This window comes from Narcine bancroftii, chromosome 9 (assembly GCF_036971445.1).
Source record: "Narcine bancroftii isolate sNarBan1 chromosome 9, sNarBan1.hap1, whole genome shotgun sequence".
Classification (NCBI taxonomy): domain Eukaryota; kingdom Metazoa; phylum Chordata; class Chondrichthyes; order Torpediniformes; family Narcinidae; genus Narcine; species Narcine bancroftii.
The window spans coordinates 22,476,681-22,501,182 of record NC_091477.1 but is presented as its reverse complement, the minus strand read 5'-3'; the positions used below and the strand labels follow the sequence as shown (position 1 = coordinate 22,501,182).

Below are 24,502 nucleotides of genomic sequence, written 5' to 3'. Positions count from 1 at the left end.
TATGATTTGTTGTACAGGCTCTAATTGTGCATGTACACAATGATCATCTGTGTATGTAACTTATTGACTGAAGTTGAAGTGACCCAAGTAATAAAAGTTGTTCAGGTTCCCTCAGCTGGTCTCTTAACTCCACTTAAGCAAGGAACTTATTGGAGATGAATAGTCTTAGTAAGGAAGATCAAAAAAAAGAATCGGCTGATGGAGACTGTAGAGTATTTGGTTTGTGATGGATGTGTTAATAAGGGTTATGAGATGCATGATATTGTAGACAGATGAAGGATGATGATGAATTTTCTGATGTATTCTGCAACTTCAGGCAGGATCCTCCTCAATACATGATGGAACGAAATAGATCATAGTACAGGTACACGATCCTTTATCCGGAACACTTGGGGGACAGTGTGTTCTGAATTTTGGATTTTTCCTGATTTCGGAAAGCCCATCCGAATTGTGCTGCCTATCTACCCCCACCCCCTTCCGGTCACCCGGCAGTCTCCCTCAACGGCTGTCTCCCTAGACTGCCGGTCCCTCAGCCGTCTCCTGCAGCCGCCTGGCCGCCGGTCCCTTGGCCTCCCAGCCGCCTGCCCCGACCACCAGTCCCTCGGCCTCCCAGCCGCCTGCCCCGACCGCCGGTCCCTCGGCCTCCCAGCTGCCTGCCCCGACCGCCCGTCTCTTGGCCACCCAGCCGCCTCCCCGCTCGCGTTCCCTCGGCCACCCGGCCGCCTCCCCCAACCGCCGGTCCCTCGGCCGCCTCCCACAACCGCCGGCCGCTCGGCCGCCTCCCCCGACCCATGGTCCCCACTTGCCAGATTTTGGAGCTTTCCGGATTTTAGGTGTCCAGATAAAGGATCGTGTACCTGTACTCATTCTGCATGAAAATTTGAATAATCTCCTGCGTGAATACTAGAAGTTCCTTTGATGTCCATGTTTTCAGCAATTCTGCTTGTCTTGAGCTTTTCATAAATAATAATTAAGATTGTGGGTGATTTTATACAGCATGAAGTAATGAACTGACTATAGGTAACAACAACAGCAAGTAAGGTACACCATGATGTACATTCCTGTGCCAAAGTTATCATTTAGGCATTCACTAGGGCCACCATTGGTGCGTTGATAGATCATGCTCTCAATATGCCACCAAAGGTCATCGTGCAAATTGTTCCTTAATGTTTCTTGAAGGATTTTGCTCTTCAGAAAGATATTAATTTGGAGGTGACTGAAAAAGAAAAACTGCTGCTTTGAAATGTTAAGTGGATTTTGAGAATAACTTGGTCGAGAGGGTGCCACTGATGCTACAGTAATAACTTCAATGCACTACATGTCCTGAAATCTCTTGACATCTTCAGTCTTTGCTCCTAATTGGCCCGGCAGTCCTTTGTGATTTGACACCAGAATGAGTACAAGCTGACTGTCTTCTATATCTTTCCATGTCTCCATTGAAAGCAACAGGTGAATGCATCTCTTTCCTTATCTATTCTGAGTGGTAAATATTTGAATTTAATTTTCAGCTAGAGGTTTTGACTTAATCTGGAAACAAAATGATAGTTTAGGGATCAATGAGTTCTAGAGTAAAAACTGTCTGTAGAATTGATTGTTGGTGAGTTTAATTAAGAGTTTATTGGAGAGGCTATGCCTTATGATATTTCATCTGTTTAATTTACTTACACTACTTCTGTAACCCTTCTCTAACCCTGGCCCAGAAGTGTCCTTTGCTTGTAATAGTTCTTCCCCAAGGTAGATCCTGGGAGTCAAAGTTATGAAATGCTTTTTGTGACTGATAAGGTACCAAAAGCTCCTGATAGTGTGGTACTTTTCCTGCTGCCTTGATCCTGGTAAGCTGTAGTGTGCATCTCTTGAAAGATCACCTAGCCAGCTATCTGCCACTTTGTCTTTTGAATGGCACATTGAGGGAATAAACCAAAGTCCCTGGAAAGTACTGCTGTTCTCTTGCACCATTGGCTCCTGGGTCATATAAGCATGTCTCGTGATAGTCATTAGATTCTGAGAGAGCTGAATCCTGGCCTCGGGTATCTGAAAGCTGGTAGGCTGGTTTTGTCCATTTTCTACCCTTCTGCCTGTACTGGGGTGAATCAGGATGTGAAGCATGTTTCCACTGACAAAATGGAGCTCTCTTGTGTATGCTCTTTCAATTTGGGTTTTAACCTAAAATTTGTAATTTTGGTAAATCTTGCATGCTTCACATGTAAATCATTGAGATTGTTTGTGTTTCTGCAGATCTTCGGATGGATAATGAAATAATGAAACGGAGGAAATTTTCCATCAGTAGTGAGGACTCGGACACGACTGACAGTAAGATCCTCAATCCAGGAATATGATTTTCATTTAATGATTTGGAGTAGAATGTTTGGTTGTTCAAAAATTTTTGTTCTTTTTTCCATCCAACAAGCCTTTATAGGGTTGTTTAATAAAATCATAATCATATAATGATTCTTGGTATGACCTCGTGGAGTCCTAATAAGCATCCCATCATGTCCATCCTGATCAATGAGATCCCATCTGTACTAATCCCAATTTGGCATTTGGCCTGTAGTCTTCTATAACTTGGTAATTCAAGTGTTAAATACTGTGGGAGTGTCTGCCTCCACCATTCCCTCAGGCAGTGTGTTCCAGGTTCCAACTACCCTCTGCCTGAAGATTCTTTTTCAGGTCTCCTCAAAACTCTTTCTTTTCCTCGCCTCAATGTATGCCATCTAATTTTATATACCTCAGCCATGAGGAAAAGTTTCTCACTACCTGTCTTCCGATGCAACTTAGAATTTTTGAATACCTCTGTTAGGTCACTCCCCACCCCCGCCCCCAGCCATTTTGACTCCAAGGAAAATCTACCCCCATCGATCTATTCAGTCTTTTTTGAAGTGAAATACTCCATTCTAGGAAATATGCTGGTGAAACTCCAGTGCACCCTCTCCAGTTCAATCGTGCCTCTCCTTTAACATTGCAACCAGAATTGCACACAGTTCTTGATCTGTGGCCCAACCAATGTTTTAAAAATTGGTACCATAACCACCCTGCTATTACATTCCAGGCACCATTCAATGAAGAGAAGTAATCCCATGTGCCTTTTAACCACTCTATCTGCTTGTATTATCACCTTTAGAGATCCTTGGGCATTTTGGACTAATGTTCCTCAGTATTTCTTAGGGCCTTGCTATTCATTGTGCACTTCCTTCTTAATCTTTCCAAACTGTATCTCCTCACACTTATCTAGATTAATTTCCAGTTGCCATTGCTCTCTCCATCTTAACCATGTTAATATTCTCCTCTAGCCTAAGACAATGCTCACTTTTAACAACACCATCAATTGTTCTGTCATCTGTGACCTTACTAATTATAACTTAAGCATTCACTACAATGTTCTTGATATCTGTAAGAGACAGTAAGGGCCTCAGCACCAATCCCTGTGGTAGCTCCTTGGTCGCAAGCTTCCAATCACAAGCATATTGTTCCACCATCCCCCTCTGCTCCTATGACCAAGCCAATTTTGGATAAAGTTTTTCAGTGTGCCCTGGATTGTAGGTGCAATAAATTTCTGGAGCAGTCTCCCATGTGGGAGATCATCAGAAGCTTTAGTGAAGTCCCAATTGCAAATATTTCACCAATTACTTCACTATTATCAATACATTGTGTTAGCTCTGCAAAGAAAATTCAATCATATTGGTTGGAAATGATCTCCCCTCTGGCAAAATCATGCTTTTTTTAAAAATTAATCTTTGCCTTTTCAAATGTTAATTAATCCTATGTCTCAGAATTTATTGTTGTACCATACAAGGACAGCATTAATTTGTCAAGCCATGGTTTAAACTTCATCAACACTGCATGTCCTGGCAATAAAGAAAACTGGATTGTCAATATTACCTTTAACTTTATGAAGTTAACACCAAAGCAAACCACATGTAATGTGTCTTTCAGTTAGAGGTTGACACTGTAACTGAAAGCTGTTAGAAAATGATGGCTCAATTCACTGAGTTGACATTCCAAGGCACTGAGTGAGACCACTGCTTTAGCTTGTGTTTTTGGAAAGAATCTCTGGAACATGATGAGCTGTTGGAGATCATGCTATGCCTTAATGAGAAGAAGGAAAATCAGGCCTCTGCCTCATAACCTTGTGATGACATGCAGAATGTAGACAGAAATCATGGACTAGGTCACCACCAAACATTTTGTCCATGAAATGAGAAGTGAACTCTGGGAAAGGATATAATCCCAAACACATTCTCAGATTCTCCTGTTGTATGGCTGTATGTACCATCATTAATCAGGCAAACATTCTCTTGATGGTGCTGGCAATTCTCACAATTTTTCATTGGAGTGTGACTAACAAAAGTCATTTGAGTGTGTCTTTTTAAAAATGTACCTTTAACATTTTCTAAATCAATTGGTTTGAATTGCTTCCATTATTGCAAATAGATAAGTTAATTGTATATGCTCCTTGTGGGAAATCCTTTCATTGTGAATACCAGCAGCTTACTATTTTTCTCTGCCCTCCTTTGCCAAGGTCACATAACACTATGGTCTCGAGGTTCAAAATCAACAATGACCAAACATCCTTGGACAAGGCAGGAAGAGAAGAAACCTTCAGAGGTTTGGGTTTTTTTCCATGATTGTTGTTTTTACAAAAGCCTTTTAGCACAATTGTCGGGCATGGATGTTTTGTGTATCACCAATACTCTTTCTTCTTTGGCTTGGCTTCGTGGACGAAGATTTATGGAGGGGGTAAAAGTCCACGTCAGCTGCAGGCTCGTTTGTGGCTGACAAGTCCGATGCGGGACAGGCAGACACGGTTGCAGCGGCTGCAGGAGAAAATTGGTTGGTTGGGGTTGGGTCTAATTAGCATAGTCCTATGGGATCAGAGTTCTACAGCACAGATCAAGGCCTTTGGCCCAACTTGTTCATGGCGACCAGGCTAGTTCAATTTGCCTGCCTTTGGTCCATATTCCTTTAAACCTTTGCTATCCAAGATATTGAAATGTCTTTTGAACATTACAGTTGTCTCTGCCTCTCCCATTCCATCTGGCAGCTAGGCTCCTCGCATCTCCACTAATTTGTTTGCTTTGCACCTTTAATCTATGGCCTCTAGTCTTACGACCCACTACCTAAGATAAAAATATTATAACTATTTACCTGATCGTTCCTCCTCTTGATTTTATAAGCCTCTTCGGTCTCCCTTTGGCCTCCTTTGTTCCAGGGGGAAAAGTCCTTGTCTATCCAGACCCTCCTTTTAATTCAAGCCCTTACCGATGAAGACAAGCATACCGAGTGTCATCTTCACCATCCTGTTCACTTGCATTGCCACTTTTATGGAATTGTGTACTAGTACCCCCAGGACTCTGCTCTACAACATTCTCCAACCATTCCTGTCCTGTTTTATCATTATCAAAATGCAACACTTTGTACTTCCCCCAAGTTAAATTCCAACTGCCATTCCTTGGCCCACATTTTTAGCTCATATAGCACCTGTTATAATTTTAGATTATCTTTACTGTCTACTAGACCACCAAATGTGAACAGAAACATGGCTGAGAGAATGGCAAGACTGACAATTCAGACCAAGAGAACAGATGCAACAGGTGTGATGAAAGAGTAGGTAATAGAGGAAGTGGGGTTGAGCTGTGGGTTGCCTTTTTGATGAGAGAAGACCTATTAACAGTGATTAGGGAAGATCCTCTTGGTGATGCTATATGGGTAGAATTTGGAAGTGGGAAGGTAATGATCTCTTAATGGGGCTGTATTATAGGCTCCCTCATTGTCATCAAGATTGGAGAAGCTGATCTGTAAGGAGATTGAAATTGCAGCCAGCTATAACAACAGTATTGGTGGGAAATTTTAACTTCACTAGTAGTTACTGGATCATCCATAGTGCAGAGGGTTTGGACAGTGAATTTGTTAAGTGTGTCCAAGAAAACCTCCTAAATCAATATATTGAAAGACTTATAAGAGAGTTTGTAACCCTAGGTATCCTTTTGGGGAAAGAGATGACAATGTGTCAATTGGGGAGCACTTGGGACCAGTGACCATAACTCTATTAGTTCCTTGGGCAGATGGTTTGTTGCTTTGAATAGGCAGGAACTAATTAGCGGAAGTAAGCATGAATTTGTGTGTGGAAGATTGTTTCTCACAAATCTGATCAAGATCATTGATGAGGGCAGGGTGGTGGATGTTATATATGTGGTCTTTAGCAAGGAAATTCAAAACTGGATGAGTGCAAGGAGACAGAATGATAATGGAGGGCTGCTTTTCCTATTTGAGATCTGTGACCACTGGTGTACTGGAGGGATTGGTGCTGGGTCCAAAGTTGTTATCTATATTAACAATTTGGATAGTAATGTAGTATTGAATTTATGCATAATTCTCTACAACATTCTTGGCGATTTTATTTTTAAAAAATATTACAATGCATATGCCTGATACTTAACATGTTTAAAAAAAACATTTTCTGCAACTTTTGTTCTATGTCTCGATGTCTTGAGCAGATAATATCATTATTTCATATTAATAAAGTTATCCTTGGATGATCTTTTACACCTCAGCAGAGGAAGAGCTTTTGCTGCAATTTTGAATAATATTTGGTGATTAAAATTGGCCCTTGCAACAGCATATCAGCTGTCCATTTTGCACCAGGTTTGTCAAGCTTTTCCACATTTTTTTTCAGCAAAGAGCAAGTTTACCTCTAGTCTCTAAACTGCTTTAGATTTGTTGACTTGGATGTTTTGGGTTAAGAGAATGCTTTTTCTCTATTTGGGTGTGTGATGTTCAGTTGACTGTGCACCACAGGAAGTGGTGCAAAGGTACTTACTCAGCATCTCTTTTTTTATTAAAAAAAAGGCAAAGTAGCAAAATGGTATATGTAATATCAACAAATAATTGCTAGATTTTAAAAGCAAATTAATAGCAGTTTCCACTTAAGGATAATTCTGAAAAATTTGTGTAAAATATGTTATTCCTGCTCATATGTACAGTAGAAATTCTATGATGCAGTGCAGAAATATATCATATAACCTCCTTGCATTGTCATGAGGGAAAATAATTTTGCATAGCCTGTCTTTCATACTATGTATTTTAAAAAACAACACTTAATAATGTGCATGAAACCCCAGAGATTTTATCTTTTCCATGTAATGGTTGCAGAGATGATAGTACAGGATACCTCCTGTAGTGCATACACTCAGAACCTCGAGCACACAAACAAATTGCTGTGTGAAGTGGATTTATAGACTGCAGAACTATTTGCAGGGACAGAATGTGACAATGGGAGGAGGCTGCACCTGTAGTCTGGTCATCCTGATCCTGTTTAATATTAACATGCCACTGTTTTTGATTGGAAAGACACCAGTGTTGGCCATGCACTTGGGCATGAGCAAAAATAATAAGATATAAGCATTGTCATTGGAATGGCTCACATTTTAAATGCCCATCTCTAATGTCCCTTGAAGCAATTGGTGTGTTTGTTCAGTTAAACTGGACAACAATTTTTTTCCAAAAGATTTTCTTCCTGATAAGAAATTGGGGGTTATGATCGACAACTTCAAGCTGAACACAAAGATAATTTCAGATTTGCTGCATCACATAGTGTAATGGAAATAAAAGCTCTCACGATTGGATGGAGAACAAATGCTTTTATTAGCTTACAACTATGGGTAGGGTTTCACAGGTTTAGGCAGGAAACAAGGGTTGTATATCTGAGCAGATAGGGGTGGAGCCAGCCATCAGCACATCACATGACCAATGAATCCCAGTGTACTGCCCATAGGAAGATGTAAAACATTAAATTTTATTGAATTTAGCATGTTTAATCACATAATTATGCAGACACCTTGCATTAGTTCAACTGACCTCAAAATGTTTTGCCTCCGATTTTCATTTGTACTCAGCGTCTGATGCATCTCGTGTCAGAGTTCAGCAATAGTTGGCTAGCATTGATGGATTCCAGTTGCCCTGATACCGCTTTTCCATTGTCATGTCCTGGTGAAACCTTTCACCGTGTTCGTCACTGACTGCACCAAGATGAGCAGGGAAGAAGTCCAAGTGTGAATGCAGAAAATTAATTTTCATTGATATGTTACACCTCATTATTTTGAATGCTACAAATAGACTTAAAATATGACAGTAAATCACAAAAATAGGTTATATCTAAAAAAGACAGTGCGTGATCGGAAAAGATTAAGGTGCTTTTCATGATCAGCAGCTCAAAATCCATAAAATATATCCAAAGAAAGCAAAATCTTCATTGTCGAGTGTTATTTACAACTTTATAATTTGTAAAATTAAGGTGATTGTCGTTGGTAATTACCTTGGTTCAGTGTTCCTTGGTTCATTCTACCTATGGTTGCCCCTCCACGATTGCTTCTTGGATCCTTTGATCATGTGGCCTTAATGTCTGGATTCTTCTTGATTGTGAATCCCTTCATTATGGTGCTTTTTCCTTGATTTCCTGTTTCTCACCCATTTAATTTGGTCTCCATCTTTTGGATTCCTATTCTATTTCTGTGTTTATACCTACACTCTCAGTGAAACAGCCAAAATTTAAATAATGCTACTCGTGCAATGAAGCCCAAGTGTACCACCTTGGGTATCCTGCACTTCCTGGCTCTTATCTTTTGAAAAGAAAATGCCTTCAGCCCTCATAAATTAAGTATTGATTTAAAGAGAGAGAACATTACAGCAAAGTACAGGCCATTCGGCCCTCGATGTTGTGCAGACCTATCTATTCCTACCAAAAAAAGCCTAAACCCTTTCTACCTTGTAACCCTCTATTTTTCTTTTGTCTACGGGCCTAAGAGTCTCTTTTAATGCCCCTAATATTTCAGCCTCCACCACCATCCCTGGCAAGGCATTCCCATAATTCTCTGTGCAAAAAAGCTTGCCCCTGATTTCTCCCCTAAACCTCACTTTGTACAGACGTCCTCTGGTTTTTGCTACTCCTGCCCTGTGAAAAAGGCAGTGGATCTACACCTCTCTGAATCTTGTAGATAATCTTGTAAAAGAGAAAAAAATGTATTGTAATCCTTTTCCCCTATCCGATACTTGCCTATTTAGTCACCTAACTACCCATAACTACCACTAGGTGCCATTAACACAGTTTGTCACAGTAGCAGTACACTGTCTATACCGGCACTAATAAATGTCCTGGAAACATGGTGAAATATAGTAGGCACTTAATATAGTCTGTCTGCGACTTTTCTATATTGCTTTTGTTTACTGATTATAACATGAACATTAATTTGCTTGATCACTAATTCCCTCAAATGCATTGAAGATTTTCTGACACAAAATGTGCTGTTGCTTTTTTCTGTGGAGAATGAAAGTTAATTACGAAAATAATTTGAGTAATCCCAAGAGTTTGAGAGAGAAAATGTGACAAATTTGTATTGAACTGAGTGAGGGAAACCATTATCTATATGGCTAAACTTATTCATTGACAAGGGACAGTAAAATATTAATTTTATCAAAAGAAGATGAGGAAAGGAGCTGTGATTCAGTATGAAGAATTCTTCCCATTTTGAAATGATTACATTTGTAACGGTTGTGAAAAGAAAGAGACTTACTGTAACATAGTTAACACATTTTAAATCCCTTTGGCATTAGTTCAGTGCATATCATCCAGAAATTATTAAAGGAGATTCTAAAAGCCAACAGGCCTGAACACGAAACAATAGCTTGTGTAATTCGTGTAGTATTGTCGGCATGAAGTGTATCCATTGGGTAGAACTAAATAGGCTTGTAGGTGATCTTGGAGATAAATCTTTGAATCAGGGAGTTGGAGAAAAAAGAATCTGTCACAAAGCTGAGAATGGATGTGGAAAATGTGTTGTTTGTCATTTAACTGGTCATATCGACAAAATGGGCATAACACATACTGACAGTAATCCAGAAACAGCTTGTATTTGGGGGTTCAAGTCTGTTACTTCAGAATTAGCTCTGGTCTCGCTGTACAGATCACTGACAAAAGTAAAAGTTTTTTTAAAATTTGTCATCGGACCCAAATTATGAATTCTGTATTTCTTATTTGGCCACAGTGGTGTGGATTAAACATCCTGTTGTTTATTCAAAGGATATTGGAAAAATTGGAGTTACTGAGAGATCCTTCATCTTTAAGGAAATTAATGAGATTCAATAAAAATATCACTGTGATTTTAAAAAAATGTTGCTGCTTGCCCTTATTATCTTTAAGACCAAATGGAAAATAGACCAAAATAATCCTGTCAGATTATTTTGTTGGATGTCACCAAGGATGAAACATATTTTGAGACATTGGGGCTTTTTTCATTAGAATTAGAGGTAAAGTCGTAATCTGATGAATATGTTTAACATTTAGGATTAGATATATTCCTTTAGGTGATCATAGGACATTTGATCACACACTGTTATAGTTCAATAACGATGAGTCGCACTACAGAGAAGAGGTGGAAATGGTGCGAGAGTAACACCTTGATCCTCAACGAGAACAAGACAAAGGAAATGATTGTAGACTTCAAGAGGACCAGGAGCGACCACCCTCCACTACACATCAACAACTCTGTCGCAGTGAGACTGGAGGGTACCAAGTTCCTTGGAGTTAACTTAACTAGTGACCTATCATGGCCACTTAACATCTCCTCACTTGACAGTAAAACATAATAGCGACTGCACTGAAGCAGGCAAAGCTACTGGCCACCATTAGAGCGACCTTGTTTTTGAAACTGCTAAATTTATTTTAAATTGCAAGAATAAGTAATACATCAACCTTTTGTTTTATTTTTCATTGCATCAATATATGTACAGTCTTTATCCATATGATAAGAATAATAAAAACTACAACGCATAAAGAATACATTTTCACATTTTCCTCCCCCTCCCTCCCCAAAAAAGTAGGTTTAAAAAAAGGAAAAATAAAAGCCTGTCTAACAAACGTACATCTTTTTATTGATTAATTGCAAATTTACATAATCTTAAACTAATTAGGGCGGGTTGGGTGAGGGAGTGATGGATGCTGTAGGTAAAGTCGTAGTAATAAAATCCATGTAGGGTTTCCAAATCTCATCAAATTTTTCTGACAGTTTAATGGCTTGGTTCAATCTTCTTCAGCATGATGCTGAACCAAGCCATGAAAGACCTCAACAATGAAGACGCTGTTTACATCCGGTACCGCACGGATGGCAGTCTCTTCAATCTGAGGCGCCTGCAAGCTCACACCAAGACACAAGAGAAACTTGTCCGTGAACTACTCTTTGCAGACGATGCCGCTTTAGTTGCCCATTCAGAGCCAGCTCTTCAGCGCTTGACGTCCTGTTTTGTGGAAACTGCCAAAATGTTTGGCCTGGAAGTCAGCCTGAAGAAAACGGAGGTCCTCCATCAGCCAGCTCCTCACCATGACTACCAGCCCCCCCACATCTCCATCAGGCACACAAAACTCAAAACGGTCAACCAGTTTACCTATCTCGGCTGCACCATTTCATCAGATGCAAGGATCGACAACGAGATAAACAACAGACTCTCCAAGGCAAATAGCGCCTTTGGAAGACTACACAAAAGAGTCTGGAAAAACAACCAACTGAAAAACCTCACAAAGATTAGCGCATACAGAGCCATTGTCGTACCCACATTCCTGTTCGGCTCCGAATCATGGGTCCTCTACCGGTATCACCTACGGCTCCTAGAACGCTTCCACCAGCGTTGTCTCCGCTCCATCCTCAAAATTCATTGGAGCGACTTCATCCCTAACATCGAAGTACTCGAGATGGCAAAGGCCGACAGCATCGAGTCCACGCTGCTGAAGATCCAGCTGCGCTGGGTGGGTCACGTCTCCAGAATGGAGGACCATCGCCTTCCCAAGATCGTGTTATATGGTGAGCTCTCCACTGGCCACCGTGACAGAGGTGCACCAAAGAAGAGGTACAAGGACTGCCTAAAGAAATCTCTTGGTGCCTGCCACATTGACCACCACCAGTGGGCTGATATCGCCTCCAACCGTGCATCTTGGCGCCTCACAGTTCGGCGGGCAGCAACCTCCTTTGAAGAAGACCGCAGAGCCCACCTCACTGACAAAAGACAAAGGAGGAAAAACCCAACACCCAACCCCAACCAACCAATTTTCCCCTGCAACCGCTGCAACCGTGTCTGCCTGTCCCGCATTGGACTTGTCAGCCACAAACGAGCCTGCAGCTGACGTGGACTTATACCCCCTCCATAAATATTCGTCCACGAAGCCAAAGAAGAAGAAAAAGATACAGTTTAATAATTCCATTCACCATCTATTCAACCGCATAATATCACCCGATTTCCATGTTACAGCTGTACATTTTCTTCCTATTACTACACTTAAAAACTACTTCTGATAAGTATCCAACTTCAATTGAAAAATATCTCCCAATAGTAATATTCTGGGTTTCTTCAAAATCTGTGTCTTCAAAGCTTGTCCCAATAAAATATGTACATCTTTCCAAAACTTATCTACCTTTTCACATTGCCAGACTGCATGCAGAAAGGATCCTACTTCTTTGTTATATCTAAAACATTGATCAGAGTAATTTGAATTAATTCCATGTAATTTATATGGAATATAATATAATTGATGTAAAAAAATTAAACTGTACTGTTTGATAGCTAACATTAATTGTATTAGTTACATTTTCATAGCATAATTTTGACCATACTTCCTCCTGAATATTTAAATCTTCCATCTTAATTTAGATTTAAATAATTCTTTTTTCTGGATAGTCTCTTGCAATTTTATATACATATTAGAATAAATCTTTCAATAAATGTATCTGTTATTAAATATTCAAATGGACTTTGTTCTGATTATTTAAAATTCCTCCCTAACTTTCTTTTTAAATATGATTTAAATTGATAATAGGTGAAAATAGTATTATTTGGTATATTATACTTGTTCTTCAGTTGAACAAAAGTTTTAAAAAAATGGATCCCAAAAACAATCCCTTATCCTTTTTATTCCACAATTATAAGATCGACCTTCTATAGGAGCTCTTATCGAGAACATTCTGGCTGGCTGCATCACTGTATGTTGCAGAGAAATGGATCAGAAGTCAATCCACAGGACCATAAAAGTGGCAGAGAGGATCTCTGGAGTCTCCCTCCTTCACCCTACCGGGATCATTGTCTGAAGAGGGTGCACAAAATCATTTTTTAATTTTTAAAAAATTTTTCACACTATGAACCATATCAATCAAAATACACACAAACATTTCCCTCTTGAATATACACAGTGGCATTTTCTCCCCTTTTCCCCCCCTACCTTCCCTCCCTCCTTCCCACACCCCTCCAAACCCATTAATGTACTGGTTCAACATATATAAAACAATAAACCCATTAAAAAATGTCATCACACAATGAAAATAAACAAGAAAATTGTGTCATCTACTTTTACACACTGGATCCGGTCATTTTGTCGTCTTCTCATTTTATCATTTTAGGGGGTGGAGGTCCGAGGCAAGCCCTCTCTGTTATGTTCCATGTACAGTTCCCAAATTTGTTCAAATAATGTGACTTTATTTTTTAAATTATATGTTATTTTTTCCATTGGAATACATTTATTCATTTCCATGTACCATTGCTGTACTCTCAGGCTCTCTTCTGATTTCCAAGTTGACATTATACATTTTTTTGCTGCAGCTAAGGCTATCATAATAAATCTTTTTTGCGCTTCATCCAGTTTGAGGCTTAATTCTTCTTATATTACTTAGAAGAAAGATCTCTGGATTTTTTGGTATGTTGCTTTTTGTGATTTTATTTAATACATAATTTAGATCTTCCCAAAACTTTTTCACTTTCTCACATGCCCAAATTGCATGTGCTGTTGTTCCCGTTTCCTTCTTACAGCGAAAACATCTATCTGATAATGTTGGATCCCATTTATTAAACTTTTAGGGCATGATATAAATAGCCTGTGTAACCAATTATATTGTATCATGTGTAACCTCGTGTTTATTATACTTTTATAGTTCCAGAGCATTACTTTTCCCATATTTCATTTTTTATTTTTATGATTAATTCTTTTCCCCACTTTTGTTTGGGTTTATAGCTTATTTAATCATTTTCCTTCTTTTGCAGCTTGATGTACATGTTCGTTATAAATCTTTTTATTATCGTTTTTTTCTGTAATCACATATTCAAAGCTGCTTCCTTCTGGTAATCTCAGTCTGCTTCCCAATTTGTCCCTTAAGTAGGTTTTCAGTTGGTGGTATGCAAACATTGTACCATGAGTTATTCCATATTTGTACTTCATTTGTTTAAATGATAATAAATTATTTCCCAAAAAACAATTTTCTATTCTTTTAATTCCTTTTCTCTCCCATTCTCTAAAGGAAAGGTTATCTATTGTGAAAGGGATTAGTTGATTTTGTGTCGATAATAATTTTAGTAGTTGGTAATTGTTTTTCCTTTCTACGTGAATCTTCTTCCACATGTTGTCTAAATGGTGCAGTACTGGTGAACTTCTCTATTGCACCAGTTTTTCATCCTGCTTATAAAGTATATGTTCTGGTACCTTCTCCCCTATTTTATCTAGCTCTATCTTGGTCCAATCTGGTTTTTACCTTGTTTGATAAAAATCTGATAGATATCTTAATTGTGCTGGTCTATAATAATTTATAAAGTTTGGTAACTGCAAACCACCTTGTTTGTACCATTCTGTTAATGTATCTAGTGCTATCCTCTGTTTCCCCCCTTTCCATAAGAATTTCCTTATTATTCTCTTTAGTTCATTGAAGAATTTCTCTGTTAAGGGAATTGGTAACAATTGAAATAGGTATTGTATCCTTGGGAAGACATTCATTTTAATGCAATTTATCCTCCGTATCAATGTTAGTGGCAATTCTTTCCAATGTTCTAGGTCATTCTGTAATTTCTTCATTAATGGCTGATAATTTAATTTGTATAGATGGCCTAAATTATTATCTAATCTAATACCTAGGTATCGGATTGCTTGTGTTTGCCATTCAAATGGTGATTCTTTTCTAAATTCCGTGTAACCCACATTATTCATTGGCATCGCTTCACTTTTATTTGCATTGATCTTGTACCCCGATATTTCTCCATATTCCTTCAATTTCTTATGTAGTTCTTTTATTGATATTTCTGGTTCTGTTAAGTATACTATGATTCATCTGCAAATAAGCTGATTTTATATTCCTTCTCTTTTTATCCCTTTTATTTTATTTTCTGTTCTTATCAGTTCTGCCAATGGTTCTATTGCTAAAGCGCACAGTGAGGGAGATAATGGACATCCCTGCCTAGTTGACCTACTTAATTTAAATTGGTTGGACGCATATCCATTGACTGTCACCTTTGCCAATGGTCCCTTATATAATGCCTTAATCCAATTAATATATTCTGGTAGGTTGAACATCTGTAATACTTTGAATAAATAATTCCATTCTACCCTGTCAAAGGCTTTCTCTATCTAAAAAAACAGCCACTGTTGGTATCTTATTTCCTTGTACTGCATGGATTAAGTTAATGAACTTACAGACATTGTCCGTTGTTCGTCTTTTCTTAATAAATCCAGTTTGATCTAGTTTTACTATTTTTGGTACACAGTCGGCCAATCTGTTTGCTAATAGTTTTGCTATTATTTTATAATCTGAATTAAATAGAGATATTGGTCTATATGACGCTGGTGTTAGTGGATATTTCCCCATCTTTGGTATTACTGTAATTATTGCTGTTTTACATGAATCTGGCAAGTTTTGTGTTTCTTCTATCTGGTTCATTACTTCCAGGAGAGGAGGAATTAATAACTTTTTAAATGTTTTATAGAATTCTATTGGGAGTCCATCCTCTCTAGGCGTTTTATTGTTCGGTAGCTTTTTTAATATATCATGTATTTCCTCTATTTCAAATGGTTTTATCAATTTGCTTTGCTCCGCTTCTTGCAATTTCGGTAGTTCAATTTTAGCTAAAAACTCATCTATTTTGTCTTCTTTCCCTTCGTTCTCAGTTCGGTATAATTGTTCATAGAATTCCTTAAAGTTTTCATTGATCTCTGTTGGGTTATATGTAATTTATTAGTCCTTTTTCCTTGATGCCAATACAGTTCTTTTAGCTTGTTCTGTTTTAACTTGCCAGGCCTGTATTTTGTGTATTTTTTCTCCTAGCTCGTAATACTTCTGCTTTATTTTCATTATGTTTTTCTTCACCTTGTACATTTGTAAAGTTTCATTTTTTTTTTGTCCGCCAATTCTCTTTTTGTTCTATCTTCCCTTGTTGCTTGTTCTTTTTCTGTAGTTTCTTAGTTACATAACTTATTATCTGCCCTCTAATGAAGGCTTTCATTGCATCCCATAATATAAATTTGTCTTTCACTGATTCCGTATTTATTTCAAAGTACATTTTAATTTGGCGTTCAATAAATTCTCTAAATTCCTGTCTTTTAAGTAGCATGGAGTTTAATCTCCATCTATATGTTCTTGGTGGGATGTTCTCCAGTTCTATTGCTAATAACAGGGGTGAACGATCAGATAACAATCTAGCTTTATATTCCGTTTTCCTAACTCTCCCTTGGATATGGGCTGACAACAGGAACAGGTCAATCCTTGAGTATGTTTTATGTTTACTCAAATAATATGAGTATTTCTTCTCCTTTGGGTGTTGTTTCCTCCATATATCCAAAAATTGCATTTCCTGCATTGATTTAACCATTAATTTGGCTATTTTGTTCTTTTTGCTAGTCTTTTGTTCAGTTTTATCCACCTTTGGGTCCAAATTAAGGTTATAATCAAGAGGGTGCACAAAATCATTGAGGACCCCTTCCACCCTGTAGGTAGCATCATTCACCTGCACCCATCAGGAAAGAGATACAGGAGCATCAAAGCCAGCCCCATAGGCTGCGGAACAGCTTCTTCCCACGGGCAGTGAGAATGTTGAATGACGAAAGAAACTGCTCACACTAACCATCCGAGACACTCATATTCATGAAACGATGTTTGCCATTTCTTTCTATCTATTTATTTATTTGTTTTGTGTGTGTGTGTGTGTGTGATATATATGTATATGCATATATTATATGTATATATGTATATATTACATATGTATATGTATGTGTATGACAAAGATTAGTGTATACAGAGCCGTTTTCATACCCACACTCCTGTTCGGCTCCGAATCATGGGTCTTCTACCGGCATCACCTACGGCTTCTAGAACGCTTCCACCAGCGTTGTCTCTGCTCCATCCTCAACATCCATTGGAGCGCTCACACCCCTAACGTCGAGGTACTCGAGATGGCAGAGGCCGACAGCATAGAATCCACACTGCTGAAGATCCAACTGCGCTGGGTAGGTCACGTCTCCAGAATGGAGGACCATCGCCTTCCCAAGATCGTGTTATATGGCGAGCTCTCCACTGGTCACCGAGACAGAGGTGCACCAAAGAAGAGGTACAAGGACTGCCTAAAGAAATCTCTTGGTGCCTGCCACATTGACCACCGCCAGTGGGTTGGTATCGCCTCAAACCGTGCATCTTGGCACCTCACAGTTTGGCGGTCAGCAACCTCCTTGGAAAAAGACCACAGAACCCACCTCACTGACAAAAGACGAAGGAGGAAAAACCCAACACCCAACCCCAACCCACCAATTTTCCCTTGCAACCGCTGCAACCGTGTCTGCCTGTCCCGCATCGGACTTGTCAACCACAAACGAACCTGCAGCTGACGTGGATATTACCCCTCCATAAATCTTCATCCGCGAAGCCAAGCCAAAGAAGAATGTTTGTGTGTATATATATATATAAAATATATATATATATATATATATATATATATATGTATATATATGTATATGTATGTATGTGTGTGTGTGTATGAATACTTGACCTGCATATGTATGTTATGTATGATTGTATGTCTGCGTGTTTTGCACCGAGGACTGGAGAACGCTATTTTGTTGGGTTGTATTTGTACAATGAGATGACAATAAACTTGCAGTTTTGGATCCTTTGTCATTGACAATTTCTCTCATGGTTGTACTCTAGCTTTTGTTGTATAAAGGTTTTGGAGCACTGGAAGGTTGCCCTTTGCAGTTTATGTTTATATTTTAAATTCAGTTTAGTCACACAAACACATAAGAAGTAGAAGCAGGAGTAAGGCATCTGGCTCATGAAACCTGCTCTGCAATTCATTAAGATCACAGCTGATCTATCCGTGGACTTGACTCCACTGACCCACCTTTTCCCTACAACCTTCAATTCCCTAACTATGCAAAAATCCTTCTATCTGTGCCATAAATGTATTAAGTGAGAAATCATTTACTGCTTCTTTGAGAATTTCACAGATTTGCTATTCTTGGAGAAGTAGTTCCTCCTCATTTCCGACAATATAAATATCAAAATGTAAATTTTAATATTAATTCAGTTATCCCATGTTATTATCCCCTGATTAGCTTTCTCATTTTGGCCATGCTGTAGAATTGTGGGTTGAGGAAAAGAACACCGCGGGTGTGGTTCCATGGAATCTGCTGGATTCCACTTGGTCCATCTTGCACTTGATAGCTCCATTTGCAGTGTTGACTGACCTCCAACAAAAGTAGCTGTTGCAATACAATCTCTGACAAATTTATGCCCTTTTGGGAAAAAAACTTGCCATTTTGTTCACAATGGACTTGTATGTCTGGTAGCATAATCCCGCTTGGGCATGTTTATTTCTATTCTCTTGATTTTAAGGGCTGGAGTTTCTTTAAATATTTTGTAAAATAGTGGTGCATCTGCCAGAATCAGGTCCAATCCCAGCATGAGTTTGTTGCACAAGTTGGAGCTGGTCACAGTTACAAGATCCTAGTCCTTGTCTTTCCTAATTGCATGTACCCCCTGCCAAGTTCTAGATAAAGCCAGTACCTTTGTCAGTCTTTGGGGAATGGCACTCTGTACAAAACTGACACACCCAAAACAGCTATTTCAAGTGGAATATTGAATAGAAATTTCTCATTTAATCCTTGAGCCACTCGAAGCAGAATCAAAACATATTGCCTCATTTTAATGTTCAGTGCAGTTGAAATTTTGTGGTGTCATTGATCACAATGCAGTTAAACCAGTGGTAGCTTGAGAACATGGTATCTTCTCAGCATGAGTTAGAGGGTAGAGGAAATGCAGCTAAGGCTTCCTGAGATGTTTATTGAATAAGCTGGTTTTGAATGTGTTCTAAATGTTCATTTTCAATTTGTGCATCAGAATTATTTGTCCACCAATGGTTAGATTTATAAATGTCTTGATGTGACACGACTTACGTAGCATAATCTGTGAATGGCCTGCACTCAGTCTCATGATCCAGTCCTCCATTCTGTGACAATAATTTGATGATTTCCCAAAGGAAATAATTCACTGGTATGTTGAGAACAAAATAATACCACACCCCACTCTAATTTCTCTGGTGCACTGAATGGGTTATGGGTGTGTACATTTTGACCTCGTCCTGGCTTTATAGTATGGAACTGAATTACGAACATTAAAGATGACTTTTTAATTCTGTTTGTCCAGTTTGATCCTAGGAAAAGAGTAGTCTTTCAAAGTTTGGAAATCTTGTGTTAACAGTTGTAATCTAGGAAGACAAAGCTCCTTGTTAAACTGGACAATAGAAGAGATAAGTGTTTTGTGGTCGAGTCACACCCTCCCCCTTAGAAGAAATCAGAGATGCCTCCAACCCACTGCTGCTATTGAGCTGAACTTGGCAGCCAGAAATGTAGCTTTCTTCTGAAAATGTGTTTAATCCTCTACAAGCTGTTTAAAATGCATCTATTAGACTATTAGCAGACAAGGATAAGGCATGATTAACTTTTTGTGGTCCGTAATATGTGCATTATAACCGACTTGAGCAGAATTTTATTTTTTATATTACTTGTAGTTGTTACATGAATTGGTAGTTGATTAACAAAGTGTAACTATCTCAGATCATGCAACCTTATGTGCTGTGTATATTGGATTTTGCAGTGCATTTCCAGTCTCCATATTATTGTTTGATGGGAAGAAAATAAAATCCCCTAAGCTCTTCACCTTGTCCTCCACAATCATTGGAGAACAGGGGAAGAGGTGGTAAGATCAGAATAGCTATTACTTTGTAAATAATTAACTTCTGCCTGGCAAAATATCACTATTATTTGAAACTGGCTTTTATTTTTTGTTGACAAAAGAGAGTGGTTGATGTTCCAATATAAATTATGGAACAAAGTCTAATAAATAGTACATCAGAGGAATAAAAAATACTTGCCATGAAAAAAGTTGCAAATTGGTTAAATAAAAAGTAATATCATGTTGATGAAAATAGTGGTCTATGTGTCACTCAGAGCAGAAGGGAAGAAATTCGAGTGATTTACAACTTTTATAATACCTTAACTTTATTGCCATTTTCAGTATCATCATTTGGCATAACATTGCCTACTTTCAAAACAACATTAAATGCTGTCGTTTTCTCACTATTGTGAGTGATGGGTGCTAATTTTGTGACGTATATGAAAGCAGTAAAAGAAATTACAAAGGCAGAGGTAACTTCATTGTGCATTACAAAATTGGCTCTGCTGTAGTAAGATACTTTTCCTGAAGCACATACAGTGCACTCCATAATGTTTGGGCCAAAGGCACATTTTTTTTCTTTGTTTGCCCTTGTACTCCATAGTTTTAAATTTGTAATCAAGCAATTGTTATGTGAATAAAGTGCACATTACAGATTTTATTCAAGGTTATTTGTATACATTCTGGTTTGACCATGTTGAAATTACAACATTTTTGATACATAGTCTCCTCCATTTCAGGGCACCATAATATTTGGAACATGGCAATAGTATGTATATTAAAGTAGTCATGTTTTGTAATTTGTGGCAAATCCCTTGCATGCAATGACTGCATGAAGTCTGCACTTAATAGACATCACCAGGTGCTGAGTATCCAAGCAATACATGAAAGTGTGCAGACACTGTGATTGAAGTTAAAAGACAATGCTGCAGAAACTCAACGATGAAGAATGCATAACCAACATTTCAAGCTTGAGCCCTTCATTAAGGTATGAAAAAATGTTGGCATGCACCCAAGCAAAATGGTGGTTGGGGGGGGAGGGGAAAGGAACTTGGTCCTAAAGGCTAGAGTTAATGGGTGGATAATGGAGGGAGGGCACACCAGCAAGCAGAGGGAGGAGGAATGATTGTGAATGGAGAGGGAAAAGGGTGGAGAGCTGGAGGAAAGGGAAAGCAGGGAGAACGGAGAGTAGGCTAGCAGAAACCAGAGAAGTTGATGTTAATACCATCCAGTTGGGGAGCGCCCAGATGGAAAATCAAGTGTTGTTCCTCCAATTTGTGGGTGGCCTTGGTTGGATAGCACATGAGGCCATGGATAGACCTGCAAGCATGGGAGTGGGGTGCAGAATTGAAGTGGTTGACCACTGGGAGATCCCTGTCACTGATTTGGACAGAGCAAAAGTGCTCAGTGAACTGATCTCCCAGCCTCTTCGATGTAGAGGCCACAAAGGGAGCTCCGGATACAGTAGGTTACTCCTGGGGATACACAAATGAAATGTTGCTTCACTTGAACCGACTGTTTGGAGCCCCAAATGGTGGTGTGGGCACACATGTGGCATGACCTGCAGCCACATGGGAAGGTGCTGGGGAGGGATGAGTGGACAAGGGAGTCACAGAGGGAGCAGTCCCTCCAGAAGTCAGAAAGGGGAAGATGTATCTAGTGGTGGGATTCTGGTGTCGGAAATTTCGGAGGATAATGCGTTGGATGCAAAGGCTGGTAGAGTGGTAGGTAAGGAAAGGGGAATCCTGTGCTTGTTACGTCTGGGGACAGAGGTAGCCAGGACAGATGTGCAGAAAATGGAGATGTGGATGAGGGCTGAGTTGATGATGGTGTAGGGGAAGCCACTTTTGTAGAAGAAGATGGACATTTCAGATTATGTGGACTGGAAGACTTCATCTTTGGAACAGATGCAGCAGAAATGGAGAACAGAATCCTTGCAGGGGACTGGGTGTGATGAAATGTAGTAGAGGGAGTTGGTGAGTTTGTAAAATGTTTGTGAAAAGCTTGTTTCTCAAAATTGACACAGAGATAAATAGGGTAGAGAGATCAATAAAGGGAGAGTGTTGTCGGAGATGGACCAGATGAATTTGAGATCAGGGTGGATGTTAGAGCGAAGTGAATGAAGTTGAAGAACTCATCACTTGTGCATGAGGCAACCCCAATGTAATCGTCAATATAGCAGAGGAAGATTTGAGGGACCTTGCCTGTATAGGTTTGCAACATGGATTGCTCCACAAATAGGCAGGCATAGCTTGGGCCCATGCAGGATGAGTCAAAGGAGAAGTTAATCTCTTCTGGTATTGCTCTTCCAGGCCTTTACTGTAGCCGTCTTCAGCACCTGCTTGTTTTTGGAGGCTTGTCCTCTTGTTTTCTATTCAGTATATGGAAGGCATGCTTGATTGGATTTAGATTTGATGACTGACTTGGCCATTCATGAAGTTTCCAGTTTTTCACTTTTTAAAAAAAACCCTCATTTGTTGCTTTTAGCAGTATGTTTGGGATCATTGTCTTGCTATAGGATGAAGTGCTACCCAATGAGTTTAGAGGCATTTGCTCAAACATGAGCAGATGTTTCTATAGACCTCAGAATTTGTTTTGCTACTGCCATTAGCAAAGTTGAGTGTGCCAGTAGCATTGGCAGCCATAGATGGCCATGTCACAACACCCCCACCTTATAGATGAGGTGGTATGCTTTGGATCTTGGGCAGTTCCTTTACACCTCCACCCTTTGCTCTTGCAGGTTAATCTTGGTCTCATCTGTCCACAAGACCTTTTTTCCAGAATTCTGAAGGCTCTTAAATACTTCTTGGAAAGCTGTAATCTGGCCATCATGTTTCTGTAGCTAGCTTGTGGTTTGCATCTTGCAGTGTAGCCTCTGTATATCTGTTCATGAAGATTTCTGCAGATAGTCGTCATTGACACATCTTCACCTGCCTCCTGAAGAGTGTTGCTGATCTGTCAGACAGGCATTTGGGGATTTTTCTTCATTATGATGAGAATTCTTCTGTCATTTACAGTGGATGTCGTCCTTAGCTGACCAGTCCATTTGTGATTATGGAGTTCAGCAGTATGTTCTTTCTTCTTAATAATGCTCCATACAGTTGATTTTGGTAATCCTAAGGTTTGGGTGATGTTTCTTACTGTTTTATTCTTGTTCTTCAACCTTATAATAGATTCTTTGACTTTCAATGACACAACTGTGGTCCTTGTGTTGAAAAATGGCAACTACAGATTCCAAAGGTGACCAAAAGCTAGCTTTCTTATACCTGCACCAATGAATCAATTAAACATACTTGAGTAACCACAAACATCTGTAAAGCCAAATGTCTGAAATCAGGGGGCTATGTATAAAAAGTGTTGTAATTTCTATATGGTCAAACCAAAATGTGCAAAAGTAACCTGGAATTTACACTTTTAATATCATGTGAATTGTTTGATTACAAATTGAAAACTGGAGCACAGGGGCAAATAAGGAAAAAAGTGTCCCAAACATTATTGTTGTGAATTTAAGGATTAGAAATGCACTTGCACACAGAGACATGAGAATCTAAAATGGTTCCCTGCAACGCACAATATATATACATAATGACATCATAACAGGTGCCCGCGTATATCCTCAATGCTCTTTCTTCCTCCCCCCCGCCCCAAAAAAATAAAGGTAATTTAACTGGCACATAACCAGAAACATACTAAACTATGGTAACTGAAGAGTACACATACTAATTGAGATAACTAAGGTCTCACACAACAAAGTAATATTAACATGCCCAGTGATCAAGTCATTGTACAGGTAAACGATCCTTTATCCGGACATCTAAACTCCGGAAAGCTCCAAAATCCGGCAAGTGGGGACCGGTGGTCGGGAGAGGCGGCCGAGGGACCGCAGCCGGGGGAAACGGCCGAGGGACCACGGTCGGGGGAGACGCCCGAGGGTCCGCGGTCGGGGGAGACGCCCGAGGGTCCGCGGTCGGGGGAGACGGCCGAGGGACCGCGGTCGGGGGAGACGCCCGAGGGTCCGCGGTCGGGGGAGACGGCCGAGGGACCGCGGTCGGGGGAGAGGCCAAGGGACCGCGGTCAGGGGAGTCACCCGGGTGGCGAGGGACCAGCGGTCAGGGGAGACGGCCAGGCGACTGGAAAGGGGTGGGGTTGGATATGGCAGCACAATTCGGGTGGGCTTTCCAAAATCTGGAAAAATCTGAAATTCAGAACACACTCTCCCACAAGGGTGTACCTGTACATAGTTTTTCAGACATTCTGAAGCACATCTTTCCCTTTTTGATTTTCTGGGCGAGGGAAGACTTTGTGAAATCTCAGGACTCTTGGCCTTTTAGGGAAATACCTCCTCGTCAGCTGGTTGCAGGGACGGAGAGTCCTTGTGATGATGAATCTTGTCTTTGGTCAGCACGATTAGGAATTTGGTTCGCCCTGCTCTCCTGAGCTGTTAATGCTGAGGGTGGCACCTTTTCTGGCATTTTGTCTGAAACGTCATCATT

General features: G+C 39.6%; 1 protein-coding gene across 16 annotated transcripts in view; it reads left to right on the top strand.

Moving 5' to 3' along the window:
- LOC138743288 (protein Jade-1-like) overlaps positions 1-24,502 on the top strand; it is a 199,850-nt gene that overhangs the window by 4,189 nt on the left and 171,159 nt on the right. For 15 of the 16 annotated variants that reach the window (XM_069898402.1, XM_069898377.1, XM_069898381.1 and 12 more), the window contains exons 2-3: positions 2,236-2,310; positions 4,517-4,602. In XM_069898402.1, the coding sequence (XP_069754503.1) occupies positions 2,244-2,310; positions 4,517-4,602 (153 nt within the window). In that variant the 5' untranslated portion in view covers positions 2,236-2,243. Of the gene's footprint in view, positions 1-2,235; positions 2,311-4,516; positions 4,603-24,502 lie in introns of those variants that run through there. The other variant, XM_069898388.1, reaches the window with a different exon arrangement.